The sequence below is a fragment of the Poecilia reticulata genome, chromosome 5 (assembly GCF_904066995.2).
Source record: "Poecilia reticulata chromosome 5, P_reticulata-male-v2, whole genome shotgun sequence".
Classification (NCBI taxonomy): domain Eukaryota; kingdom Metazoa; phylum Chordata; class Actinopteri; order Cyprinodontiformes; family Poeciliidae; genus Poecilia; species Poecilia reticulata.
The window spans coordinates 26,186,843-26,213,913 of NC_088834.1; the positions used below are offsets into that span (position 1 = coordinate 26,186,843).

General features: G+C 43.4%; 1 protein-coding gene across 1 annotated transcript; it reads right to left on the bottom strand.

Moving 5' to 3' along the window:
* Window positions 1-14,091: 14,091 nt before the first annotated feature.
* On the bottom strand, window positions 14,092-25,453 carry gata2a (GATA binding protein 2a). The gene is made up of 6 exons (XM_008409601.3): window positions 25,098-25,453; window positions 24,401-24,801; window positions 23,011-23,580; window positions 19,545-19,690; window positions 16,046-16,171; window positions 14,092-15,366 (listed from the first exon to the last, which is right to left on the bottom strand). The coding sequence occupies exons 2-6, from the start codon at window positions 24,627-24,629 to the stop codon at window positions 15,067-15,069; spliced, it is 1,371 nt and encodes a 456-aa protein (XP_008407823.1). The 5' UTR covers window positions 24,630-24,801; window positions 25,098-25,453; the 3' UTR covers window positions 14,092-15,066.
* Between the last annotated feature and the right edge of the window lie 1,618 nt (window positions 25,454-27,071).

The window sequence follows — 27,071 nt, forward strand, 5'->3', positions numbered from 1 at the left end:
ACAGCCGTGTCTTGGTAGGTTTGCAGTTCTGCCACACTTATCCCACCGTCAGATGATTGACCTTTGACCCTGGTCCTCCATAACTTTTTCCCCCGAAAGTTATGGTCCTCCATAACTTTCCTCTGCTGTGTTCCTTGGATTTCATGAGACTGTTTTCTCACTAATGTTCTCCATCAAACGTCTGAGGCCTTCGTGGAACGGCTGGATTTATACTGAGATTAAATTTCTGCTGCTCAGGTGTCTTCTGAATGCAGTTGGTTAGACTGTATTGGTTTTTTTTTTAGGGTATTTGCGTAAAAGGAGAGCTAAATCATCTTCCACATCAAACACTGCTTTGTGATGATTTAACACATAAAATCCAAATGAAGCACAATGAAGTTTGTAACATGGGAAAATAAAAAAAGTTCACATGGTAAAGCGACTTTTGCAAATTACTGTAGATACATCCATAAAAGCTGCCAATACAAAAAGTTAGCATCGCTTTCAAAGAACCAGTGGACGGGTTTTCATGTTCTCCAACATGGAGACGGCGCAGACATGACGAATCAACGCGATCATGCAGAAACCGCAGAGAAGTGAGTTTATGTCACTGTGTTGTTTTTTCTTTCTTTTTTTTTTTTTGACTCATCGTGCTCTTACCGCTGTGTCTTTTTTTTTCCCGACAAATATGACAGATGCATATCAAGATGTGCAGTCTGCTCAGGGGAGATAAGGACCAGTTAGGTGCCGGGGTTGCAACATCCCACCGAGCCAATGAGTGAGCACAACGTCTTTTTCATACCGATCCTCCAAAGATAGCCCTTCAGTCCGTGAGCGAGCGCTTGCGTCTGCGATGCCCCTGATAATTTCTGTCTCCACTGGAGGTTGCACACATGTCAGATCCTGAAACTTGTCTGAAGTTAAGCAGAAGTTGAATGTGAGACATTCGGAGAACGTACTGCGTATCTGGACAGCGTTAAGGTCTCGCAGACAAGGTTGATACTGTTTATCAACTTGAATTAACCAATCACATAAAAAGGCAAAAAACAATTACAGCCATTCCTGTCTAAACTCATTGAACTCAATTTCAGAGTTAATTTACACCACATTGCGTCGCATTAAATGGACAGTTTCTCACACGTTGTTTCCCTTAAAATTAGCTTAGACACGTATCTGGCTGTGTTTGTGCATGCCTGTCCATGTTTATTCACCAAGTAAACAGAACACAAGACATAACAAGATGCCATTGTGACGACAAGCACAACAACAAACTGATCTAGGAATGCCCTCATTGCATGTGGTGGTTCTGCATGAGTGGCCAGATGAGCAGAGCTTAAATGAGGCCTGGCCGCCCGGCTCCTGCGAGGGAAGTTTCCTTTCGTTCATAGTGTTGTGGTTTCCAATAGTGTTTGCTCATGACTGTACATCTACATGAGGAAAACCTTATGACTAACTGCGCAGATGATATTGGGACCTATTAACCAACAAACTTATGCTAAATGACAGCGTTTAGCTGAGCTCACACCTCTCAGAATCGCTAACTGAGTTGTGAAAAGAGAGGACAGGTGATCAGAGTACAGATGATCTCACCGCCGAGCCTCACTCGCTTTGAAAAACACAGCAATGGTCGTTTAACCCGCCAGTTTATGGTTCCTTATAATTGCTAATTTACGTTTTAAAACAGAACTTCATCTTTCAAAGCAATGAAATGAAGACCTGCAAAACTGAATTGCTCGGTTTGACACAATGAAGCTTTTTCTTAAAATTTTTTTGAAAACGTGGATTTTTACAGTCAAGTGTGTAAATGAGTGGCATCCAAACATTTTGCACGGCGAGCCAAAATTAGCAAGTTGGTAGCGCTCAACAATTTATTTGTGTTGTTTTTTTTTTTCAATTAAAAATGCTAAAATAATTTTTGTGTGAATTATTTTTCTTTTTGCTTTATCAGTAACAAAGAGAAAACAAGTATTCTAATGAAAAAGGTTAGACAAGAGTCTTGAAGTTGTTCAATTTTACTTTATTCCCTGCAACAAACAAAAACTGTCTCTGAAAATCCTGAACTGTATTTAACCTTGTTTGATTATTTTTTGTGTGATTAAATCTGTTTCTTAAGTTGCTGGAGATTTTCAGCCCTGCTTACTTTGACACTAAAGCAAAAAAAAAAAAAAAAGTAAAAAAAAACTTGAGTAATGAAACACCTGTTTTGTGCCTAAAATGTCATATCTGAGATGTAAATTTATGATTGAAAATCTAATTTTTATCATCTCTAAGCTGTTTTTGATTAATCTGGTTAAATTTTCTAGTCGATTGACAGCCCTACCTAATTTCTAGCCTCATCCGTAAGAGCCAACAAAATACAGTGGATAAATTCAGGGCAGCTTTGTCACTTAATCCACCTCTCGAGCATCTATGGTTCGTCCACAATAGCGTGCAGAACAGCTTGGGAGTCTGAGCAGAGAACATCAGGTCTCTGTGGGCTCCTACCGTCCTCTGTTGCTGTCCCATTCTCCTTCTGGTCATCCTCCACCCACCTCCCCCGTCCTCGTCCAGAGGATCTACCCAGGAGTAGGCACCTGGGTCTTATCCTCTCACTCCTGGCGACAGTCCAGAATGCCCTTGACTCACCCGCTCATGCGTGTCTCCTGTTACGTTCCGGTGAAAGCAAGGGGAGCAGGTCAGAGGCTGGGAATGCTGGGCGACATTATATGGGCGGCGAAGAGGTTGCCAGATCTAGACGCCCACTCCCCAGAGCCTTCCCAGGCATTGGTACTGTATCCCCCCACCCCCCAGCCTCACTATGTCAGTGGGAGCCTCAACATGAATGGGCCCATTTGTCCTCAAACAGCAGAGAAGAATTTGTCTGTCGGAGCAGGTGAGCAGGAGGCGCAGAGCCGGGCATGAATGAGACCTGAACACTACCTGTCCCCAGGTGGACATGCTGAATGCTCCCCGTCCCTGGTGAGAGGAGACTGGCCTGGTTTTCAGGGTGAATGGAGGGAGGGAGAGGAGGTGGGGGGGAGCATGTCCACACCCTGTGTCCTCACAGCTGCTTCTTTCTGATTGCACACTTTAATCTATCAGTGAAGAATTTGTGAAAACGTCCAGAAAGGTTAATTGCAACCATTTCAAATCTGTTGAGTCTTTCTATGATTTTTGGGGGAAGGTTTTATGTCGGGACTTTGTCTGGTAGACCAACACAAAGAAGCATATTGGGAAACAGAAGGAAAACAATGTATGGCAATAAATCAGCAACAAAATACTGTGATAAAAACATGATTAACATCAATAGATAATATGTCAGGTACAACATTCAGTCAATTCACTGAACTCTGATCCAGAACTGCACAGCATTCTGGGAGATGTAGGCAGAGGAAAAAGACTTTAGCTGCTCAACCTCTCATGGCAGCTAAGCTAGGTCAATGGCATCAACTACCTCACTCATGGTGCGTTCACAACAAACGCTTCAAGTTCAACACGTGTGCACTTTGATCGCAAATGCTTGAAATTTTGCTCTACACCTAGCATTTCGCATATCAGCCGTGTCTGGTTTATATTTAAAGTCTATGTGGAGGCGCGTTGAGGGCGCATCAGACGCATCAAAATTGCTGTAGCAGTTGATCTCCTTTGCCGGCCGTCAAAATGCTCCAAACGGCTCAAATCACGCCGCAATAGGATATAAGTCCAAACTTTGACTTGGCTTTTCTAACACGTAAATGTTTTATCTGAATTTGTCTTTTGCAGCTCTGGCTGCATGTTTTGGGTTATTTCCCAGATGAAATGGCTTTTCTTCAAAAACTATGTTCCACTTAGCTCCACCCATCTTCCTGCTAACTCTGACCAGCCACATTACGGGATTTATTGGCTCTAGTGGCCTTTATTTGAGAATTGTTAGACAGGAAAGTAGGTAATGAGAGGAGGGGATTTGATCCTGTAACATCCACATCAAAGACTTAAGGTCTCCATATGTGGGTTGTGTTTGCCCCTACACCACCACAGCATCCCAACCGCATTATGTTGCCACCACCATGTTTCAATGTGACTGTTGAGTCTAATGTGCTGTTAGTTTTAGTTCAGTCAATCAGTCAATCATGTCTTCTTCAACAAATGAGACACAAGTGCAACTTCCTTCTTCACAAAATGTAAACACAAATGGAGATGCGTCAGATTTGTAGACTTTGTCTTTGGTAAAAGACCACAACCCATTTCTCCCTATAGAGCAGTGGTTCTTAACCTGGGTTCGATCAAACCCCAGGGGTTCGATGAGTTGGTCTCAGGGGTTCGGCGGAGCCTCTGGCGCGGAGGTAAAGACACACTTGTGTAAAGTCGTGATGACGCGCCGCTTTGCTATCACTTGCTCCAGAGGATCACGTTACATTGCTTAGCTAATCAGTGCTGCGGAGGAGCACTGATTGAAGGAGTTCCACTCTCAGCATGGATTTGAACTTTTGTCTTTAATTACTTCAGCAAAGCTCACTGTTTTTACCAAATTTTATAGTCTAAATCTGCTCCTTAGTCGCATCTTTTCGGGGTTGGTACTACCTCTAGTGGTGTGGGGGTGGTTACACAGCTAATGTAATTACATTACTAAATTAGAATACCACAAAGTATTTTGTGTGTCGGGGGGGTTAGGGGGGGTTGGAATAAGAAGGGTTTGGTGAATTCGCATATGCAACTGGGGGCTTCGGTACCTCAAAAAAGGTTAAGAACCGCTGCTCTAGAGCTAGACTCATATGTTTGTTTTGATTGTACTTACCCAGAATCCCCTGCACTGTAGTGCACTTCCTACTTCAACCGAACCAAGATCTGGGTTTTCAGGCGGACCAGAGTTCGCTTTTTTGGTTTGCGTCAGAGTTGGATTATGCATTCTCACCTCCTCAAACGAACCGGACTTTCTAGGCAAACAAACCAGAGTTCGATTGAAGTGGACCAAACAGGGCTGGTGTGAATGCACCCAAAAATACACATAGGTGCTCTGTATTCACAAATTAGCTAACTCCTTCATGCCATTGGTTGCACTGGATTTTACTTTTGCAATATCAGACTAAATATTTAGGCAACATTTTGTCATTATCAAAAAAAAAACCAAAAAAAAATCTAGGGGTGTGAATACTTTTGCGTGGTAATGTAAGGTCTAAACTGAGACATGATTCCTGTCTTGGTGGTGTTGATTCAGCAGCAACTATTATGACTCATTTGTTCAGACTGATTTTAACTTTACGAGGGCAGTATGATTATTCCTTTTGCTGTTTTATCTTTACCTTGACGACCTTCTGTTTTCGCTTCCTTTGTAGTTTTTATATATCTTTTCTACGATGAAGCACATTGCGGTTCTTAACTTGATGAAGGCTGCTATTTAAATCAGGTAAACACACTTAAGTTCAGGGTATTGAAGTATTTATTTTACAAGGAAACGCATAAACTTTACCAAATCAGCAGCAGTGCAATCACTACAACGGAGCCAAAGAACACTAAGTGACAGAGGCAGATCGTCTTAAGCGAGAACAACTTGTGTAACCACAAAAATCCTGTGAGTTCATGCACAACTCATAAGCTTCTTTCAGTGTTACTGCACTTTACTGAGAATCCGTTTGAAGACCACAAACCATATCAAGAAGGTCTAGCTCTGAATGTTTTCATTTTCCCTTTTTCGCTTTTCTACTTCGATGGCAAACCACTGATGTGCCAATATGCAGCAGAAGCAGAAAATATTAATCTCAGGGACGGCAGTGTTTATTGAATTCCCGACCGTTTGTGTTGCCATTTTGAAGGAGGCGATGTACACTCTGTGAAGAGGAAAAAGACCTGTTATGACCAAAATGAATATTAAATATTACAGCATAATCAGTGGCGAGCTCTGTAATGACACAATTGCTCTTAAGTGCTGTACCCGCTCCAATCAATCTCCTTTTACTGTCCCTGTCAAAACATCTATGGTTTTAATTGGTCCTAATAGCACCACATAAGTACTTCCTGTTTGAATCTCTCACTTCTTGTTTTTCTTCTCTTTTCTTTTCTTTCTTTTCCACGTGTTTCAGAGGCCGGCTCTTCAGTCAAGCTTGAGACGCAGCTGTAGGTGGCTCAGAGTCTCTCAGCGCCGGTTCTGAGGCGGAGAGACATTCAGAAATTTGTAACGGTCGACAGAGGTAATTCTGCCTGAACAGAGGCAGAATTGCACCAGATCAAGAAACACTACTTTCGCACGAACTTTCATAATACGGCGATATCGATCATCGATGAGATCTGGCTTTTTTTTTTTCCGGGCGGGTCAGGATGCGCCTCCTTCCTCTCAGCGGGATGGCGATAATCGCTGATGATCAGCTCTCACCTCAGAAATGCTGCGACTGACGTCTATTCCTGTCAGGACTCTGCTGATCACATCATCGCTCCACACGATGTGCTTGGCTAATCTTAGAAGTGCTCAGGGTTATTCAAGTGTCAGTTTTTGGTGTATCTGCTGAGGTTTCCATGAATAGCCCGGACCAGGTGTTTTACTGAATACACACTCCTTTTTCCTGTAAGACTCTGACTCGGGGTATTTCTATGAATTTCTCTTCATCCGGCAAAAGAGGAAGTTCATTTTTGGGTCTCTTGATAGCAAGAAACCCTATAAATTGATAACCATTACAAGTGGAGCTTTTCATAGATATACTTTGTCATGGTGTTGCTCAAGTTCTTCTTCAGGCAGCGGCGTCCAAAGTGCGGCCCCGGGGACCATTTGAGGCCCTTGGACTGATTTTGTGAGGATGCTGTAGTTTAAGAATGATGCAGATGTAACCCATCCAACATGGATGCCTGATTCAGATGGAGACTTTTTATTTCAGTCAGGGTAAAATCATTACCGGCATAATCTTCTTACAATGGAAAATGTTCATTACAACACAAAGTATTCATCTTTTTATATATCCGAGCTTCTATAATGAGTAGAACCAAGTTTATCCAGAGACTATTACTGAAAAGTTGTCTTCGCTGCACCCAAATCAGATTTAATTTAATTTATTAAATACGACCAAATATATCAAGCGTCTGACCCAAATCCCGTTTTACGACAGAGAATAAATTTGCTCAGTCGAGCCCAAAAGAAATTGAAAACCAGATTCCTTTCTATTGACACAGTAAACTTGCAAAGTCCTGTTAAAGTTCTGGATCTGTGATGAATAAAATCCATTTTGGACAAAATATTAATAATAAAATTGAAAACTTTATTTGTTTGATTTAAGTTTTTTTTGGAGGGGGGGCCCTTTTAGTACTTTTAATTAAATGATTTCGGCCCACCTGACAAAAGGTTTGGATATCCCCGCCTTAAGGCCACATGGGTTTAGGACTTCTAATGGTGCAGATTGGATCCTCCAATCCACGTTTTATCTAAATTCTTTCTTGTCCTGCGGCTTTAATATCCTTCTATGGGTCTGAGGAAGGAGGGATGCTTTACCAGCAAGGCCCAGGCAAAGGTCAAATCCCCCCTCCGTCCCCTCCACCCCGGCCCGTTTTTACAGCACACGCTCTACGAGACCTGCGTTTGAACCGCGCTGCACTTCCTTTCATCTTCTACGTCTCCTTCTCCCTAACTCAACTCTGCGAGGGGATGTTCGGAATACCTTTTGATTCCGCTAATTCAATTTGATGGAAAAACAAATACTCCGGGGGAGAGACGGGGGACGAGGAAAGAGTGGGAGTAGCAAGGGTAGGGGGGTGGAGGGATGGCGAGGAGGACGAGGAGATCGGACACTCGCGTCGAGCTCTGGGAGGGAGCGAGGGAGGCGAGGGAGGCGGCGGTGGCGGCGAGGGAAGTCGGTGAGTATAAACAGAAGAGAGCGGAGGGGAGAAAGAGAAGGAGGCAGGGAGTGGGAGATGAGCTAAAACATCCAGTTCCAGGTTGAAGTCGTAAAACCTCCCGGTGCTCTGATCTAGGTGGCCACCATGTTCACCCCACTGACGCACCGAAGATCTCTCCTCTTCATCTCTCCTCAGGAATGCCACTCTGATAGTCGAGATAAGTAACTTCCTACTTTATGTTTTTCTGTGTCACATAATTCAGGAGGAGAGTCAAGAGGGGACGCCTCCGCGCTCAGCGCAGCCGTCGGCCCAGGGAGGCGAAAAAAACATACAACGTCCTCGCTTTACCAAAATAAAGGGCCAAGAAATCTGAATGGGTGGACAGTGGTGAAAATAGTGTTCGGTATTCAAAATATAAAACTCATTCCAAGTGTGAATGTTAATGCCTCATCTTCGGGTCCATCAGCGTTTCAACACCAGTTAGATTTATAACATTTTTACCTTGAACGTTAGTGTGTTTCACTGGGATTTTATGCAGTAGACCAGCACAAAGTAGTGCCGAATTACGATGCAGAAGGGAAAAGACGTGGCTTTCTGAAAAATTATTTTGTACTCACCTACTTTTGCTCTGATAATCCTAAATAAAAGGGTTATCAGAAATAAAATGACTTCTGGATGCCGTCAGAATCAGAAGTCATAGAAGAATTTTAGTCAAGTAGCAGCATCATGAAGCTCAACATACACACCAGACAGCTCTACGAGAAACTCGTGTGGAACGAATAAAAACAATAAATCCCAAAAATCCAAATTTTTGGATGAACTCTGGTGGAGTTGCAGAAATCCACAGCTCAAGTGGGATAGAGTGTCAATATGATAAATAGAAGATGCGCTACTGTAAAATCAGAAAAGTAAAAAAGAAATGAAGCCTTGTTTGCAGTTTGTGATGTAAGGGTGGTGGAACAAGGCGCTCTGCTCGCCAAGAGACCAATTCTGAAGTGGTTTGAGCTACATGCACGACGTATCAGCAAAATTATGTCATCAGCCGATATTATTGTGTTTTTTTAACATATCGGTATCGGTATAATACGTAAAACTTTGCAGATAATAATATCTAATTTTATTTCCATCTTTTTGTCATTTGTGTACATGTTTTGGGCGGGAGAGGGGCGAATTGGTCATGAGTTGTTTGTTTGATCAACCAAACAAACAGCGAGTTACGCAGCCAGAATCTGTGGCAATATGTTAGAAATTACTCACAGATTGTCTTCATCCAGTCTTAGAAGCAAAAACTAAGTCTAGATGCGTAAAGCTGATGGAGACAATGAGACAAAGACTACAAAGTATTGGCTCGTGCAGCTGAATACAGCTGCCCACCACTCTCCAAACTCCTGTTATTTTTAAGATCTGCTTTAAACCTTGTTTTATTTTTTTTTCCATTTCAAGTATGGTGAGGCTTGTGAGTAGTACGTGGCAAAATGTGGAGAAGATTCAAGGGTCCTTATAATATGACAAGCCACTGTAGCAAACGTGTTTGTCACATGACTGATCACATTTACGATAATCAGCTTCTTTTACAACTTTATAAAGACCATTTTAAGATCATTTTGTTTAAAATGAAGACCTACATGAATTACCAACAACCTAGGAAATGAATAGATGAGCTTTAACTTACCTGATAACTCAACCAGGTTAAATATAACTTTGATGTTTCTCAACTCTGCCGTGTGATTCCAGTGCTTCAGCACTTCATCACAGTGTGCAGGTGCCTTCACCGCCATGGGTCGCCATGGAGACCTTGTATTAGTGCATCAGGTTTACCTACGCACATTAGTTTCTCTGAATTGTGCTAAGGGATATCAGAGCAGTCAGATTCTTATTTGTAAAGGTTTAATTCTACTTTGTTGTGGTCTGTCCCCCATTAAAATACGCTGATATTTATGATTGTAATACGCCAAGGTGAGGCTAAATTAACGAGTGGAAATAGGTGTCCAAATATAGTTTCCTACATGTCTTTTTAAAACATTTCAAGGCCTAAAATATGGATTTATAAATCAAATACTTTTTAAAACAGCAGATCAGCAAACTAAAAGGACCCAGAAGTCCGTACTCTTAAAGCTTTACAAAGAACTTTCTCGTACTGCTATCAAAGGTTTATTTCCCATCAGTTACCCCAATCTTGATTACCCCTGACATAAAAAATGCACAGCCACCTCATTAAAACATTGCAACCATGAATATGTGCATGGTGACACATTTTATTGCCCTGGCAGCAAAAATGTGTTCAGCAGCATAATCTCCTAGTAAAACTTTAGAAAAATGTCATGTTTAATTTGAAAAATACCCATTTGAAATTATTTTCTGCTTTCCTCCTCATCGCCAGTTGCACGGTTACGGCATGCCTCTTATCAGTGCTCAGTTGGTTAATTTTGTGTCTGTTGAACCATTTCCTTGTCGATTTCGACATGTTTTTTTTTATCATTATCTCGCTTTAAGATCTGTAAGCCATTTTCAGCTTTCTGGCACCTTTTTTTTTTTTTTTATTCTTCCTGGTATTTCAAAGAGCTCATAAACTCTAACAAGGTTACCGGCTGCCAGGGTCTGTGGAGGAGAAAGCATGACATCTCCTCCACCATGCTTATTTTTTCCTCATATTTATCTTTTGCTTTGTGCATCACCTACTTTTAGCTAAATTTTAGTCTCATCTAATCAGTCTAGTTAAAGACTCTCCCTAAAAAAGAACCAATTGTCAGGTAGACGACACGTAATATCTGTTAGAAAGCCTTGACCCCAGAAGGTCGCTCGTTTCAGAAGTTATCTAACAAAAAGTTTTGATTCTTGTCTTTCCCTCACTTAGCATCCTGCTCTCTGAGCATGGAGGTAAAACTAAGCTGGATTGTCGTTCAGCCGAGCAGCCAGGCCCTCTGCATCATGTCATGTTTACACCTCATGCATTTAAACAGAACATTATGGATTATTAATTGAAAGATCAGAGGTTAACTTGAAAAAAAAAGAAGATAGACTAAAAATGCTTCAGCTACATTTGTTGTTATTGTTCTGTTATCAGATTCATTATTTGTGACACCGGCAGTGGCACCTTCAGGGAAGAGTCCGGGGGGGCCACAGCCCTGTCTTAAAAAATGCTGGCAGAGAATAATGTTCATGTCACAGAAAAGTACACAGATACATCTTTTTTTTTTAAAGCTGTGCCCCCCTACATTTTCTGGGGGCACTACTCACTTAAAAAACAAACAAAAAAGTTATATCTTAGCATGGAGTTTTTTTTCTTCTTTTATTTCACTTAATAGATGTCCAATTGAAAGTTTTCTCTAATCTTTCCACTGTGAAATTTTGCTTCTGACACTCAAAGCGAAACTATTCTGAGGTTTTTTTTCTTCTTTGCTAGACCAATAAATTTGTCCGCATCTGTGCGTGCACTTGCATGTTCATGTGTGATGTGGGAGTCTCTGGTGTTTCAGACCGCTGTATTATTTTTGGGAGGGCTGCTCCTTCCCTCCGGAGGGCCTCCCTGAAGAGTGCTTGCTCTCTGGGAGCCCGGCCAAAGCCCAGCCGAGCGGACCCTTCGGCTGCGGCGGCTCACAGCCCACTGGAGCCGCGGCCCTCGGCGCTCGGCCCAGCTCCCACAGAGCCGCGCTGCACACAGATGGCCAGACCGCTCGCTGCCAGTCGTGCGTTGCATTTTTCACCGGTGCTCAGCCGTTGAATCAAGAGGATCCCTTCCTCTCTCAGATGGTTGGATGCAGCCACCCGGTCCTGCATACTGTCAGGGTTTCTGAAGCGGACAGCTGTGTATGATGCAGCATTTTGCCTACGCTGGATAACAAAAACAGTACCTATAAAAGTCCCTGGACAGATCTTTTTCTTTTTTTTTCGCGATTTAAACAGCCCAGACCTCTGGAAAACCCCAGCAGATGTCAACAGGGTGGAGGGTTCAGGAAGGGGTAGCTGTCCGCTTTTAGCTTAGACCGTTTAATCGGACGGTTTGTGCTGTGGGCGTGTGAGGGCATGTTGAACTCTGCAATGATGACCTAAAATTGGCCCTAATCGAGCAGACTCATTAGTCGCTTGGCGGTGTTCAAAGTTTCTTCAATCCGTCCCCTCGCCCCCTTCGGTTTACTGTAATCGTCCAAATGGGAGGCAGAGACGGGGCAAGCGAAACAGAAAGGAGGAGACCACAAGGCAAACAAAAAACATGGGAGAGCAGACAGAGAGAGAGAGAGAAAGAGAGAGCACACAAAAAATAAACAAAGAGAAAGAAACGGAGTCGACGCCTGCTTCCTGGCAGCCTCAGCTGCGAGCACATCTGTGTGAGAAGGGGTTTGAGCAGACCCCCACGTGTTTGCTCAGGTCGCCTGATTGCCTTTCCTTCCTCTCCGCTCTCCCACTAAAGACCCCGCTGTCCTTCCTCTCACTCCAGTCACCACGGCCAAAAGAGAGAGAAAGGGGGCTACTCTCTGACAGACGCTGGGAGTGAGAAAAACACGGCTCTCGTGACTCAGTATTTTTCACACACACGCGAGTTCACACAGAACGTTTGGGACTTCTGAACGGCAAAAACAGGGGGGACGCCTGTGCGCGTTGTTTCGTCAAACGAAGGGGTGTGAATTTGTGGCTGCATGTGCGTAAGCATGAGGGTACGCGCATATGCATGACTGTGTGTGACTCCGGAGCCCTTCGCTGGAGCCTGCTGTCTGGGCACAATGGTCCAGCCTGGGGCCTTCGCTCCACAAAGAGGCCTTCTCTTAACAACGAGCCATCACAGATAGAGGAGGAGCCTGACCAAAGCATTACCACGCTTTAGGGATCAGAGAGCTTCTCTTGATGCATCTGATACCGCTTATGATTTTAATGACCAACCACTCTTTGTGAAGGGGGAACTTCAGCGTAATAGCCATGTGTACCGTCCCACACAAACATTTTAGAATAACACGCTTGCTTTCGCAAAAAAAAATAAAAAATAGGCCCAACATAGAAGCGGACTCATTAGGAGACACATCCGAAAACAAGATCGTTCGAGGAGGCAAAAGGCAGCAACTTGTAAAGGTATTTATAGCATGTAATCTTTTTACCGCAAGCTTCTCTGTAACGTATTAGGATTTTATCTGATAGGCCAATAACTTGTTGGTTCAAAAAGTGAAGATGAAACATTAAAATTCTGGAAAATGTGAGTCGTTTTTGCATTTACACCCCAGTGCAACCAGTCACCTTCAGAAGATGAAGATGATTTGTAAATTAACTTTATCCCCCGTGTGTCATTTAATCCCAGTGTAAATCCAGCTGCTCTGTGAAGGACTCGAAGGGTTTTTAGAGAACAAACGGCACCATGAAGACCAAGTGACACTGCAAGCAGGTCAGGGGAAGAAAAATGTTTAAAACAACATCCCAGCCCAGAGCCCAGTCCACAGCATCGTCTGAAAATGGAGTGAAACCTACCGATACCTGGTATCGGTAGGTTACCGATACACGGTAACCTACCAATTCACGGTAGGTATCCAACCTAAACTGAGATCGAGAGCTTGGAGATTTTAGTCAACTTTTAGTTATGGAGTCCACGAATCTGTCCTTCATTGAAAAAGTAGCAAGAAGAAACGTGTGGAAGAACTTTTGGTCTTCTGTCAGAGGTCTGTATGATTAACACACACTGCACAAAAGCCTGAACCATCACCATGGTGAGGCCTGGTGGCAGCCGCCTAGTTATGTGAGGACGCTTTTCTTTTGCAGGGACAGGGAAAGCGGTCAGAGTTGATTGGAAGATGGATGGAGCGAAGCACAGGAAACTCTTGGAAGTATGCCTGTTCGATCCTGCAAAAGGCTTGAGACCGGATCCGATGTTCATTTTTCTGCATTACGACCTTTAACGGCCAAAATTACGATGGACTGAATGTATACTCGTAAGTCATAATGGCCTTCTCAAAGTTTAGGCCTGAATCCAAGTGAGAAATTTAGACAGTTTAGACAACACATTGTTCATAGATATCTCCATTCAAAGCTTGTACCGTCACAACACAAGTATGGACAGAAAACAAATACACACTAGAGTGTTCACTCTTTCCTTTGTTATAATATTGGAAATGAATTTATGATTTACCTTCCAGTTCAAAAATGCGTCCTTCATTGTTTTGCTTTTTGCGCATGCAATCACACCAAATCACTTTCAAAAGGTGTGAATACTTTTGCAAAGCGACCCGATTGAAAATCGCAGCCTCTTTAAACAAATCATGTAAAATTCCTTCAGTTTTTTTTTTTTTTGGTCCTCATCTTTGCTTTTCTCTCCACTCAGATTCCTAGGATGTACATCTGTAAGAATCATAGAGACATACGTTACTTCAGTATTAAACTTTATTTTCTCTTCTTTGTGAGATGGAAAAAAATGATAAAAACGTACAGCTCAGGGACTTTTATTCGCCCAAGACAGGTCAGTGTTTTTCTTTACGTAATAACCATGTAATTAAAATCATACGTTTCCATGTGTGTCCGGTGAAAGTTTAAAGAGTGAAAATAAATTATCGTAGCAATAATTATAACATCAAATATAACAACAATAATAGCAATTAAGCATTTATAAACACTCTATTTACTGTGTTGGGGTGTGTTTTTTTTTTCTTCTTTTTTCTTTTTCCCATAAAACAGTTATGAAAAACAGGTGAGCACTGTGGTGCACAATCCAGCATGTGAAGAGAGCACTGGTTGGTTGTTGCCTTTCAGCAGTTCTGCCTGTAAGACAGCTTCCAGCACCAAGGAGTCCGTCTGTGTGTGTGTGTGTGTGTGTGTGTGTGTGTGTGTGTGTGTGTGTGTGTGTGTGTGTGTGTGTGTGTGTGTGATGGCGGCAGTTCTGAACATCAGCGCAGGGATGGACGAGGTGCACGTATCTCGGAGTATGACTCTATGATCATGAGGTGAGAAACAGCGGTTGTTTTCAGGCCCTCTCTGGAGTCTCCTGTTACAGGGTCAGGGAGAGGTGGGTACCAAAGTGACTTAGTAAAAATAAGCAAAACAAAAAAGAATGACAAGCTTCTCCATTCACTTCTCTCCTGTCAGCCCCCCTTGCCTCGGGGGACGGAGGAGGTGGGTGGAACGGACAAACCCCCTCGTCGCATTAGCTCTTCACAGAGTCCACAAAAGTTCGCGACGGCCACCCCCTCTCGGCGAGACCGTGGCCTGACGAGGCCATCGGTCATTCAGTCCAACTGAAAGCCGCTACGCTCCAATCAACCGCTGTACAGGACACAAGTCCCCCGTTTAGTGTCTGTGGAGATGTGGCAGGTCCTGCGTTCCGCGGGGCGGAGAGGGACGACCTCAGTGAGGCTCGGCCCAGACCGGCGACCGATTGGAGTGGTGCGGGTGACCGAATGACGGGTGAATGGGCGTGGGGGTGGGCAGCATGTGTCCCGAGTGGCTGAAGGGCGGAAGGTGACCCATGTGGGTCATGTGGCTGGTGAGGCCCGGCGCGGCTCCAAAGGGCGAGGCCTTGTCTTGCATGCACTTGGAGAGCTCGTCAAAGCCGTCCCCCGCCCGCTTGTTCCTCTTGGACTTGCTGGACATCTTGCGGTTGCGCGTCTGGATGCCTTCCTTCTTCATGGTCAAGGGTCTGTTGACCTGTTGAGGAGCAGGCACATTAGCTCAAGGCACGCCAAACAAAAGACGCTCTGACAGTGTGAATGCTACATCATTGTGCTTCAAGGTTGTTTTTTGCTTCCCAACTTCGGCCGAAAATGTCAGCCGGAATCTCTCACTTGCTGCCAATTATCATGTACACGGCGTTTCTGTCATGGCAGTTGCCCTTCATGAATCGTACCAGTGTAAAGTAAACCCCATAAATAATGAGCAGCTGCTTTGCATGTCCACTGGCTGCATTCTGGGGCCAGTCAGGGGCGTTTTATCTTAGCTTTTGTCTAATTGTCTGAGCCAAACAGAACCTTCCTGGTCAATATGAATTCATGGGGACGAGCACAGGCTGGGTGTGAAAGGAGCAGCCTCAGACAAATCCTCATCAGTGTAACCGACGCCGTTACACTGAATGACAGTCCCACCCGGCAGTCTCTCCGGGGAGTAACGCCCCCCATTGAAACAACGACGGATTAATAAAAAGAGACGACCGGTGTGGGTTCTGCACGACAGGGTGAGCAGGCTCTGCTTGCACACTCCTAAATCGATACACGCTGTCCGCCCACTTAACCGGTTAAGCACCACCTTCAACCCTCTTCCCCCCCAAAACTCCACACTTGGGTGAAAGTCTTTTTGTGTGGGTGTGTGTCCACTCTCTAAGCTTACTTACGTTGTGTAGTTTGAAGTAGAGGCCGCAGGCATTACACACCGGGTCTCCGTTCCCGTTGCGCCTCCACAGGGTGGTGGTGGTGGTCTGGCAGTTCGCACAGCAGGTGCCTGCACGTCTCGCAGCAGACTGAGGAGAGCAGACAGAGTGAACGTAAACATTGTAAATAATGCTCCATTATGTCGTACTGAACAGGTCGGTTTGGGCGCAACACCCCTGGGCAACATGTGGTTAAGACGACAGTGTCTGTTCTCTAAAGTGGTTCCAACCTGCAAAATGACAGTAAACCTCTGACCCTGTCGGCTGACTGCGACAGTATAAATAATATCTCTACATATCACCACTGTAAATATATTTTATTTATCTATTTGCATACACTGCTTCCATCTCTTTTGAAGGTGGTTTTAAACTAATTGTCCCCGTTTACTTTGACTCACGAAGAGGAACCCAGGACCTCAGATTTGTTGGTTTGTGACCCCGAATGAGGTCCTGACCCCAATTTTAGAAACCTCTGGTACAAACAGAAAGATGGCTGGTTAAAAACACCACTGTTAACATCTAAATGTGGTTGGAGTTGATCAAACCGACGTCTTTGTTTTGCTAAATTTGGATGGAAGCAACAATGTGAAAAAATGTTATGTTTTCAAGATAACTTTTTGCTTTAAATAAAAACGAAAGAGACATAAATCCTTAAATAACAACAATAAAAAAATTAATAAATCACAAATGTTCAGTGTTATGACGGCATGCTCCAAAAACACCTGTGGTCATCATTTCCCATATAGACACTGCATCAATTAAGCCGTAATATTCAAATTTATTAATATTGTTATTATTATTATTAATTGAAGTTTCTCCCCCTCAAGCCCACTTTTTGTACACACCTTGTCATTTCTTCCTATTGAATTTTGTTCACGTTCATACTCATGTACCAATAAAGCAATTTTAAGCATTTTTGTTGTTGCATTAATTTTTATATATTATGAAGCAACACGTGCATAAAAGTCATTTAAATGCATATAATTTTCTGCGACCTGTATTACAACCAGTTTCCATTTGTGGCGGTTCAGATCCCCCTGCTTTGGGTGCTGATCATTTTTGACACCCCTCGTACTTCTGCGGTGTTCATGGTTTCATATTGACTTTGCGACAACAAGCAGAGATTGGAATTGATTTTCTGCATTAAGTCGTCGTTTACTGCACTGAAATGTTGGTATGTGACCTCAAAAAATATTTATTCCGTCTCCTGGAGTTCCGATTAGTTTGTGAGGTGAGTATGTCAGCGGGCCCAAAAAAGATCTAGAATCACTATTAGTGGAAAATACAATTATGAAAATAACATGCAGCTAATAAGATTAATATGTGTGTAACGGTCATTCATCTTTGGTTCATAGAGAAGCCAACCATATAGCTACATGGGTACGAAGTGGCCTTTTTTTAAGCTATTGCATATAAGTTTGGGAGGAGGAAATGGCTCCGCGCATTCTTGCAATAATGTCTAAAAATATTTATATATTTTGCTCCGCAAATATCTGACCAAATTCGCACATTCTAATTTTTTTCAGCGTGTCGCTGCAGGTAATTTGTGCGTTGCGTTACGAAACCGGTTATTACCAGTTTGTAATGGAGGACCCGGCTGGGTCCCGGTGCGCGTCCTGATCCAGGAAAAGCTGCGCTACAGGTTGTGTAAGCGGAGCCGGTGTCCTCACCGACAATGCGCTCCCGCAACCATTGCGGATCAATTCTCCACGCATAATGAGAAACATTAAGCGAACACGCACGAACCCCTCCGGTTCTCTTCTCTCTCTCTCTTTTTTTTTTTTTTTTTTTTTAAATACACGCAGCATTCAGGTTTTTCCCTTTTAAATCAATTTCAGGTGAGTTGGCGGTTCACTAACATTTATGCTCGCTCTTTTTTTTATTCAACAAAATACGCGTTTCTGTTGTTTTTTTTTTCTATAAACAAATATAGAAAAAAACAACAACCGCGCATTAACATTTTACCTCTGTCCGCACAGAATGACAAACAGGAGGAGGACCATAAATCCATTTATTTTTCCAATGGCCGCCCCTCTCGGCCCGTCTCTTCACACATAAGCGGCTCCTTCAGTGTTGTGATAATCTCTTTTACAGTATATGTCAGCCGCGGCCGCAGAGAATGCTGCGCGCCGGGTGAAGGCGGAAACAGCCGGGAGCCTGACTTCCTTATCTGGCCCGGCCAGATATCCGGATAGGAAACAACTGGATGCCCCTTTGAACACAACTCTGAAAAACACTTGAGCTGAAAATGCAAAAATGCAGCACGGCCACATGGGCAGTGGAAAATGCGGGCTAATGGAGCTTTCATGGAGAAGGAACGGCGTGGAGGTGATGGAGGCGGAGGGAGGGAAAAAATAAATAGAAAAAGAGCCGATCAGAAATATCTTCAGAGATCGTCTCATGGCGAGACTAATTACCAGCTAATGTTTATGAGAACATTTTGATCAGGACCTTTGGAATAATCTGACGCAATAACATTGACCTGCTGATGTTATTTGTAGTAGTGATGCTAGTGGTATGGGTAATTTATTAATTTGACCCAACCATAGCAATAAAATAAGGGGTGACAGACACGTGTTCAATAGTAAATGGTCCTGTTCTCCAGCAGAACATTCTATTCATACCCAATGTGAAGACATTTTGTACCCAATTTTTTTTTATCTCCTCATAGTTTACTGTAAGGAGCCTGACCACGAAATACTGTCATAAATAACAATGTCCACCACCAGGAGGTTGGTTAGAGTTATTTTTGTTTGGTCAGAGTTTCAAATGTCATATTTTAATAGTCTTTTGACTCAAACGAGAATCAGAACCAAAACAAACAGTGTAACAGTGTAATGTAAATAGTGCACACTGTAAAATGCAAATAAATTAAGATACACATGAGATTTGAGCATTTTCATGACTATTTAGTGCCATAATTCATAAACAGATTCAAATACAGGGAAAAATAAAATAAAATAATCATATGCAACGATTTAAGTACATGGGTATTAAACTGCTTATTTACAAGTAGGAAAGGATGATGAAGCAGCATGTACAATGATAGATAGATAGATAGATAGATAGATAGATAGATAGATAGATAGATAGATAGATAGATAGATAGATAGATAGATAGATAGATAGATAGATAGATAGATAGATGTGAGCATCCTCCTCCCACTGCTCCATTGACTCCATCATGGTGTTAACTCAAGCAGCCTGGGCATCAGTATCAGTAACAGTATCAGAAGTACCAGCAATAACGATAGCAGGAACAATGGCAATAGTAGCAGTATTGTAACAGGCCGTGAAGGCGGCTCGTCGGGGGGCGAGAGGGACAAACAATTCCAGGAAGATCATAGGGAAAATATAACTTTCCTGGAATTGTGCTGCCGGCATCTGCTTTGTGCTCATATTTGGGTAGCCGGCTCTCGGAGCACACAACTTCGGGGCGTAGAGCAAGAGTCGAGAGACTCACCAGTCTTCGCTTGGGCTTGATGAGAGGTCGGTTCTGGCCGTTCATCTTGTGGTACAGTCCGCAGGCGTTGCACAGGTAGTGGCCGGTGCCGTCCCGCCGCCACAGAGGGGTGGACGTGGCGCCGCAGTTCACGCACTCTCGACCCTCTGCATATAGTTCAAGAGGAAGACAAGGGAAGGAAATTTTATATAATTAAAAAGTTCACCTTCTGTCAGAGGCTGCACATGTGGCAGCTGTCCGGCGCTTTCGGGCAGCCGACCCACGCCGGGTGACCCCAGATGGCACTGTAACATGAAGAGAAAATCCGCCCGGCTTCGGGGACAATGTCCGCATTGGCGTGCAGGTGTAGCAAAGTGTGAGTGGTTGTCACGGACACAAACAGCTCCGTGTAAACCGATCCAGAGGCAGCGAGAGCATGTCCAGAGGTGTCCAACAAGAAGAATGAGACACACCATCAAATTAGGATTACATTATTTATCAACTCAGTGGGCACCCATGAGAGGAAGCATTAGTGCGAGTTGGAGGTATTAAATGTGGCAGACAGTGTCGCAGGGCTTGACGAAAGGCTTGCATGTCACTTGGCTGCTAATAATGACTTTGAGCTGGTTTCAAACCACAAATGCTCATTCTTTGAAAAAAAAAAAAGCGAGAGAGAGAAAAAAATCTGCTTTTTTAATCTTCCGTCCATGTCCTCATCTCTCCCTTACAGGTTTGACTTCAAACAGTCTATTGCTAAACAGACAATTCACTTCAAGAATCCCTATTTTTCCCCAGAGCACCATCTCATTATTCCTGTTATAAAGCCAGCGACACCCAAAGTCCCACCCTTTGCTCTACAATGGAATCTGACCTGAGTACAAAGCTAGGCTCTCCTTTTGAAATGCATCATTCTTAGTCCTCCCTTCTCCTTCCTCTTAAGTGTTTCACAAGTCCGGCGACCAGACTGAAGAGGCCCTCATTAAAGCTGCAAATATTCATCAACCGTGACTTCTATGTTCTGTTTTATGCAACACATTGTGTCGAAATAAGAAAAGAAAATGGGAAGGGTGAAGAAGCACCGAGCACAAGAAAGTCAGATGGGGGAAGAGCTCTCGGTTTGAGGTCAGTTCGACAGGAAGCCGCAGGACTGCAAGGTGTTCGTGCTGACAGCTGAAATGTCATTGTGGCATTTTGTACAACAGTCAATCAACATTACGGACACCGGGCAGAGAGTTTGACAGATAAGAGGCCTTTTTTTTTTTTTTGAATGCCGTACAGCAGATATGTTTGTGTTACTGACTCGGGCAAAGACTGACTGGCTTGTTTTAAATGTCACACTATAGCATTTCTCCTGCCACAACAGCTCATATTCACTCCCAATTGTCGGGCGGCCAGCATTTTCCCAGGTGTAGTTTAGAGAGATGACAGCGCTGATAATTTGCACAACTGCATCCGGAACGATTTGTTAACAGCAGAGATGCACCTATCGAGCTTCTCCTTTGCTGATGCCTATTGCCAATTTTCTTTGAAATCTGACTTGCCAGTTCTGATGGTTCGTTTTTTTTTTTTTTCAGTAAAAATTAAAAGATAAAACCTAATCTGAAATTTCTTTGATAGAGAAAACAGGATACTGCAAGATTGTGTCCGTTTACGTGTCAAATCTCACGTCCCTTTAGTCTCTAGCTCAGTGCAAAGTGAATGTTGTAGGTTTAGGCATTTATGGACTAAAAATTTTGATTTTTAATACATTTAATAAATAGATTTTTTTTAAATCTAAATTTTCTTTACTTAACCAGCCAAACATATATCAGAGACAATCAAGAGAAAATTTACCAATTTCTGGACGACTGATTATCACAAAACTAAAGAGATTTTTTCAACAGCAGAAATGATCTAGTCAGAGATGGAAATTACTAAGGTGGACCTTTTATTTTTTAAACTTTTTTTAATTAGAATTTAATTATGCCATTTATGAAGGAACCTGCAGCGCATTTTCTGTGTTATATTCATTATTGCTTAGAGTAAAAATAGTGAAAAAGGTCAAATTTAGAATCAGATTGTCAAAACTCAGAGAAATATGAAAAGCTGTCCCACAGTGCATCTCTTTTTTGATGCATGCAACTATGGGCAAAAAATATATAAGATTTGCCAGAATTTGACCTACAAATGAGCGTAGTCATATCTGACTGGTGTATTAGTAGTTAACAAGCTGCTAATGCTGCAAGGCATTCTTTGTCTGTTAATTCAATGGAAAACCAAGTGAAACAATGTGGGGAAATTACTGACTCATTACAAGATTTGTTTTTTTTTCTATTACTATTTTCACTTGGTTTCCCATTAGTGGAGAACACACAGAGTCGTACAATTCCCCTAAACCAAAAACATGTAAGAAAAAAAAATATTAACACCTTGAGACTTTTAAGTGCAAGAATGGAAAAAAAAAAAAACTGCGCCCGATGATGATTACTCAATGCTCTGCAAAATGCATTCTCATCTTCACAGAGAAGAGGGTCCACCACTGTGGACGTACTGGGCCAAGGCCAGGCTTAAAAACACAAACAGCAGGACTCTGTCGCCTGGGCTTTGTTAGGACTGTGGAGAGCGGTGGGCGGGGGGTTGGGGTGAGGGGGTGGTGTTGGGGGGTGGAGGTCGTGATTTGTTCACTTGGAGGTATACAGGATATGGCAGGAGTCAGGGCGTCGTGACTGCTTTATTTTCGAAGCGCAGTAAAAGGCCACGTTTAAAAGGCAAAAAGAAAATAGTCTGTGGCACGAAAGAGAAGAAGAAGAAGCAGCAGCAATTAGGCGGTTTGTGGTGACATAGGGTAACCAAAAGAACCGGATGAGTCGCTGCAAAGTTCTGTCAGTTTCGTCTAATAATTGCACAATGAAAACACAATAATTCCATTGAAAACACGCAGAGGAATCTGAGATGTTCACGAATAATCGATTAGTTGAACAATTAAAGTTCCTTTTTTTATCTTAAATCGCCGTGATTGGATTGAAAGCTTTCATCCTGAAGTGGATTGCTTCTTGAACTGACACCCACCCACACACACACACACACACACACCATCCTCCCACTCCACCCCCCCGTTAAAGTTAAGTTGCAAAGAGTGAGACTGAACAAAGATAAGAGGTGTCGGAGAGGAAATGTTGCGTAGAAATGAAATTTTTTTTTTCTTTTTTCCTCTCATTTTTTTTTTTTTTGTTTTGACAGAGCGGCAAACAAATGTAAAAACTGCACAGTGAGGGATTTTAGGTCCAAATCTGAGCTCAGGCAAAATATGCAAATACCCTCAAGGCAATGCATACACAATTATATCCGCATGTTTAACAACAACAACAACTCTAACATTATTACCGTGCCAGATAAAACATGTATGCGCTCTTTAACAGGCTGGATCGGGTGAATATGAATATAAATCGTTTTAATTGGCTTAATAATCTGATAATAATGCGGAGGAACGAAAACATCAGAGACTCACCTGAGCTCGACCTGGCTTTGCTTTTGCATTTGGGCGTAAAGCTGGAGGAAGACCCGCCGAGCAGGCTGCCCGGGTGGAAGAGGCTGCCGCTGTATTCGTGGGGCGTGGGGAGCGAGTAGGTCGGGTAGGTCGGGATGGGGTGATGCGTGGCCGCGGTCTGGCCGTTCATGGAGGCTAGGCCGCCGCGGAGCGGACTGCAGCTCTCCATTTTCATGCCATCCGTCAGCGGCACCTGGTACTTGATTGAGTCCTTCTCGTCCATCCTGGTGGAGGTCGGGGAGGTGGGGCCCGGGTCCGGGGAGACGTCTTTCGGAGGGGTCGGGGGGAAGCTGTAGAGGTGCGGGCTGGAGTGGGACGCGGGGGTGAGCGAGGACACGGAGGCCGTGCCGGCGCTGCTGCTGCACGGGTATCCGGAGCTGGCGGGGTGGAGGCCGGGTTTGCTAAAGTGGCTGACCGCCCATGCGTTGTGGTGGTGCGCGGCGGACAGGGCGGCTTTCCCGGGGTCCAGCCAGGGGATGCCGGGGCTGTGGATGAGGTGTGGCCGGCAAACCTGGTTTCCAGTGAGGCGAGCTGAAAATACAGTTTGTTTGTTTTTTTTTACAAAATTATTATTGAATTCTTTGTAATACAATCAGCATACATGCCACATTTTATTCCACAGCTTTAAGAACATAACAATCCTGAGACAAGTTGTAAAAGTTAAAGTAAAAGATCTCACCAGCTAAAACCTCAAAGTGACTCAAATCCGACATTTAGTTCCAGACGTAAATAAAACGTTCAGGCCGGTTTTAAATTGTAGATCTAATTACTATATAATCATATAGGCCTCGTTTTACTAAAATGACAACAGGCCCATTGTTGTTAAAACAATAAAGTCCCGCTGATCGCAGATAAAAGCAGCTCCAGGTCTGGACAGCTTGTACAGGCTGGCTATCTTTTCCTCCCTGCTGCAGCTCTCGGACTAAAGATTGTTATTAGTAAATTTGCGGTTTTTATTTTATATCCGGGAAGTGCCTCTCTCTCTCTTTCTCTCTTTGCAGAACCCCTGCCCCAACACGGAGGGGTTAAGTGACATACTTCCCTTTCCTCTCGCTGTCATTTGCTAGAAATCCCTTTTATGTCAGTGAATTGGCCCAGAAATGTAAGGAGGAGCTTTTTACAATTTTATCACAATTTCTTTTAATTATTATTGAATTCATTTTAATGAAATTATTATTATTATTATTATTATTATTATTATTATTATTATTATTATTATTATTATTATTATTATTATATTGAGTGACACACATACGACTGTATATAATTTATTTTTGTGATAACTCTTTTTACTTTCATCGCTAGGTCCCTTACATTTCGTATTGTTCTATAAACCCGCGCTCGTCCTCACCGTGTGCCTGGCTGTACGTCACCCTCGCCCGGGAGTTGGTGTAGTAAGGGTTCCCTTGGGAGTCCAAGTGGTTCAGAAACATGTCAACCTCGTCCTGGGGCAGCAAAGGCGCCATCGGCTCCATGTAGTTGTGGCTCAGACTGTGGTGATGGGAATCCGGGTGCTGGCCGTTCAGCACCGCGTGATGGTGCGCCATCCACCGCGACTGATCCGCGGCTGCGACCTCCATGGCTAGGCTCTCTCTCTCTTTTTTTTTCTCCCCCCCCTCGCCCCCTCCGATTCCGTCTCCTGATCGGTCAGTTCGCTCTCCTCTTTGCAGTGTATAGTTCCCAGCTGTTTGTCGGCTTTAGAAATAGAATCCTTAAATAGCGCCGCGTCCCTCCTTCTCCTTCAGCGATGACCTGCAAAGTGATGAGAGCAAAGCGTTAACTTTTCACCTCTGCATCCCTCCTTCCACGGAAAACAAGGAGCGTCCTGCGTGTTTTATCTACTCGTATCGAGTGACGTGAAGTGAGCTTTAGCGGGTCCTTGCGGCTTTGGCAAAGTAAAGAGCACAGCTGTGTGTGTGTGTATGTGTGTGTGTGTGTGAGTGTGTGAGTCTTAAAGCACATCCCGTGTCTGCAAAAAATAAAGACAAGAAACACACACAAAAAAAAACGCAGGGAAAAGTTCTGTCCCGTTTGCGGTAAGTAGCTACCTGTTGAGGTTCCGATCAGCTGACGGGACACACACACTCTCTCTCTCTCTCACACACACACACACACACATACACGCACAAAACGCAGGCTGGATGTGCTAAACCTCTTGATCCGTGCAGAGCTCGGGCTCATTAATGAGATGTGGCGCAGACTGATGCGGCTGGCGCCAGTAAATTCCCATATCAAGCCTGGACGGGGTGGAGCGTCGCTCTGCGCCAATCACGGAGCGCGCTGCCACAATTGGCTCGCCGCATCCTCGCTCTCTCTTCTCCCTGCTTTTAAATTTCTCTATTTCTCCTCAACCCCCACAAAACTAAACGACTTATCAATCAGCAGCCCACTTTATGTTGTCTTTCTCTCGCTCTCTCTCTCCTCTCTCTCTTCTTCTCTCTCTCTCTTCTTCTCTCTCTCTCCTTCTCTCTCGCCAGAAGCTCAAACGGAGTGAACTTTGTTTTATATATATATATAACCAATAAGCGTTTTTAAGAGCTTAAAGACAGACGTCAAACGTAGGGAGGAAATTCTGCTTGCACAGTATTATTATGATTTCAAATAAAAAGAACAATTCCCTTTTCCTGCATTAAGCAGTCGAGAGGACAGAGATCTTGTTTTACTCGTTACCTATCCGGATGCAAGATGAGATTAATTGGGTGTGTTATAGCTCTCTAATCATAATCATAATAATAACAAGTAAGTGCTATTGTTTGTATAGGGCTGTTATGTAAATAAACAGCGATTATAGCGCCTCTTCCACCAACAGAGGAGGAGTGAATTTATGACCCCCTTAAACTGGACTTCTTTGCATTGTGAGGGGAGCGGCCTAATTGTCTTTAATTAGGAGCGGGACATTCCTCCTGAGGAAACAGGGTTCGGCCAGTCGGAGCCACTCTGCATATGCGCCCGCAGGGAGCCGCGAGGGAGGCCGCAGAAGATGGGCGCGAGGCCTCACCTGCGCGAGGACTCAAAACTACTCAGAACAAATAAAAAATGGCGGGTTACGTTTACACCGATAGGCGTGTTTAGCTTCTTTTTCTTTCTTTTTTTTTTTTTTTTTTTTAATACGGTTAGATAAAACTTGAAATGCGCAACATGCGGTTGGTTGCTCGCGACAGTGGTTGACACGTACCAAAAAAAAAAAAAAAAAATGGAGGTTGCCCGGGGCATTTACTATCCGACACACAGACGCCTTGATCTGACGTCAGAAAATGTGCAGTGGACTGAGTGACGTGAGACTTTAGGTACCTGTGGCTGTGAACATTCTAGCAGGTAGAAGTCCCTCCATTAAACGACGCCTCTGTTCAGGTCATTAGAGCAGCCATCATACACTCCTGGTTCGTTGTGTGTGAATGTGTGTGTACGTGTGTGTGTGTCAGTCAGCAGTCATTAAATCACTGGCATGTTGCCAGGGGCAAGGGGCCGATGAGCTTGGCCCCTTTGAGTTTGTCAACTCTTAAAATCAACAAATTAGTCTGGGTGTGTGCAATGGCAGGAATAGAAGGAAGATTACACTATAAAAAAGAATTTAGTATGGTATTAAATATTAATTATTTGAATTTTAGTTGAGCATAAGTTTTTAAGTGTAATGTTCAATAACGGTTGAATAACATCAGTTTATTTTTGTAACTCTTAAAGCTTTAAAATGACTTTAACTTAAAGGAAACCACATTCTGACTTGCACTACAATCAGTTTTGGTGCCATAACAAACAAGATTTGTTTACATATAAATTACAATGGATTAATAGTTTCACAACTATAAGGGTTTTTTGTTTTTTATTGCCATGTCTACGTCAAAATAGAGTTTTTAATAATACATTGCTTGTCCTTTTGAATGTTGATCATTTGTTTGTTTTGTACCCAACGTTTTCAGGTAAGAACTCACGACACCTGGATGTTTCGTACCAGCCCAGTGGACGGTTTTCTACCTGTTAGAGAAGTAGCTTCCAAGGCCCCACCTGAGATCACAAAAACGTAA

What these genes read in the sequence shown, in the direction of transcription:
- gata2a (XM_008409601.3), bottom strand. Translation starts at nt 24,629, where the DNA reads ATGGAGGTCGCAGCCGCGGATCAGTCGCGGTGGATGGCGCACCATCAC. An exon ending in CAAAGCCAGGTCGAGCTCAG is followed by an intron (nt 19,691 to 23,010) that starts GTGAGTCTCTGA and finishes AACTATATGCAG; the next exon opens with AGGGTCGAGAGTGCGTGAAC. An exon ending in TCTACTTCAAACTACACAAC is followed by an intron (nt 15,367 to 16,045) that starts GTAAGTAAGCTT and finishes GCTCCTCAACAG; the next exon opens with GTCAACAGACCCTTGACCAT.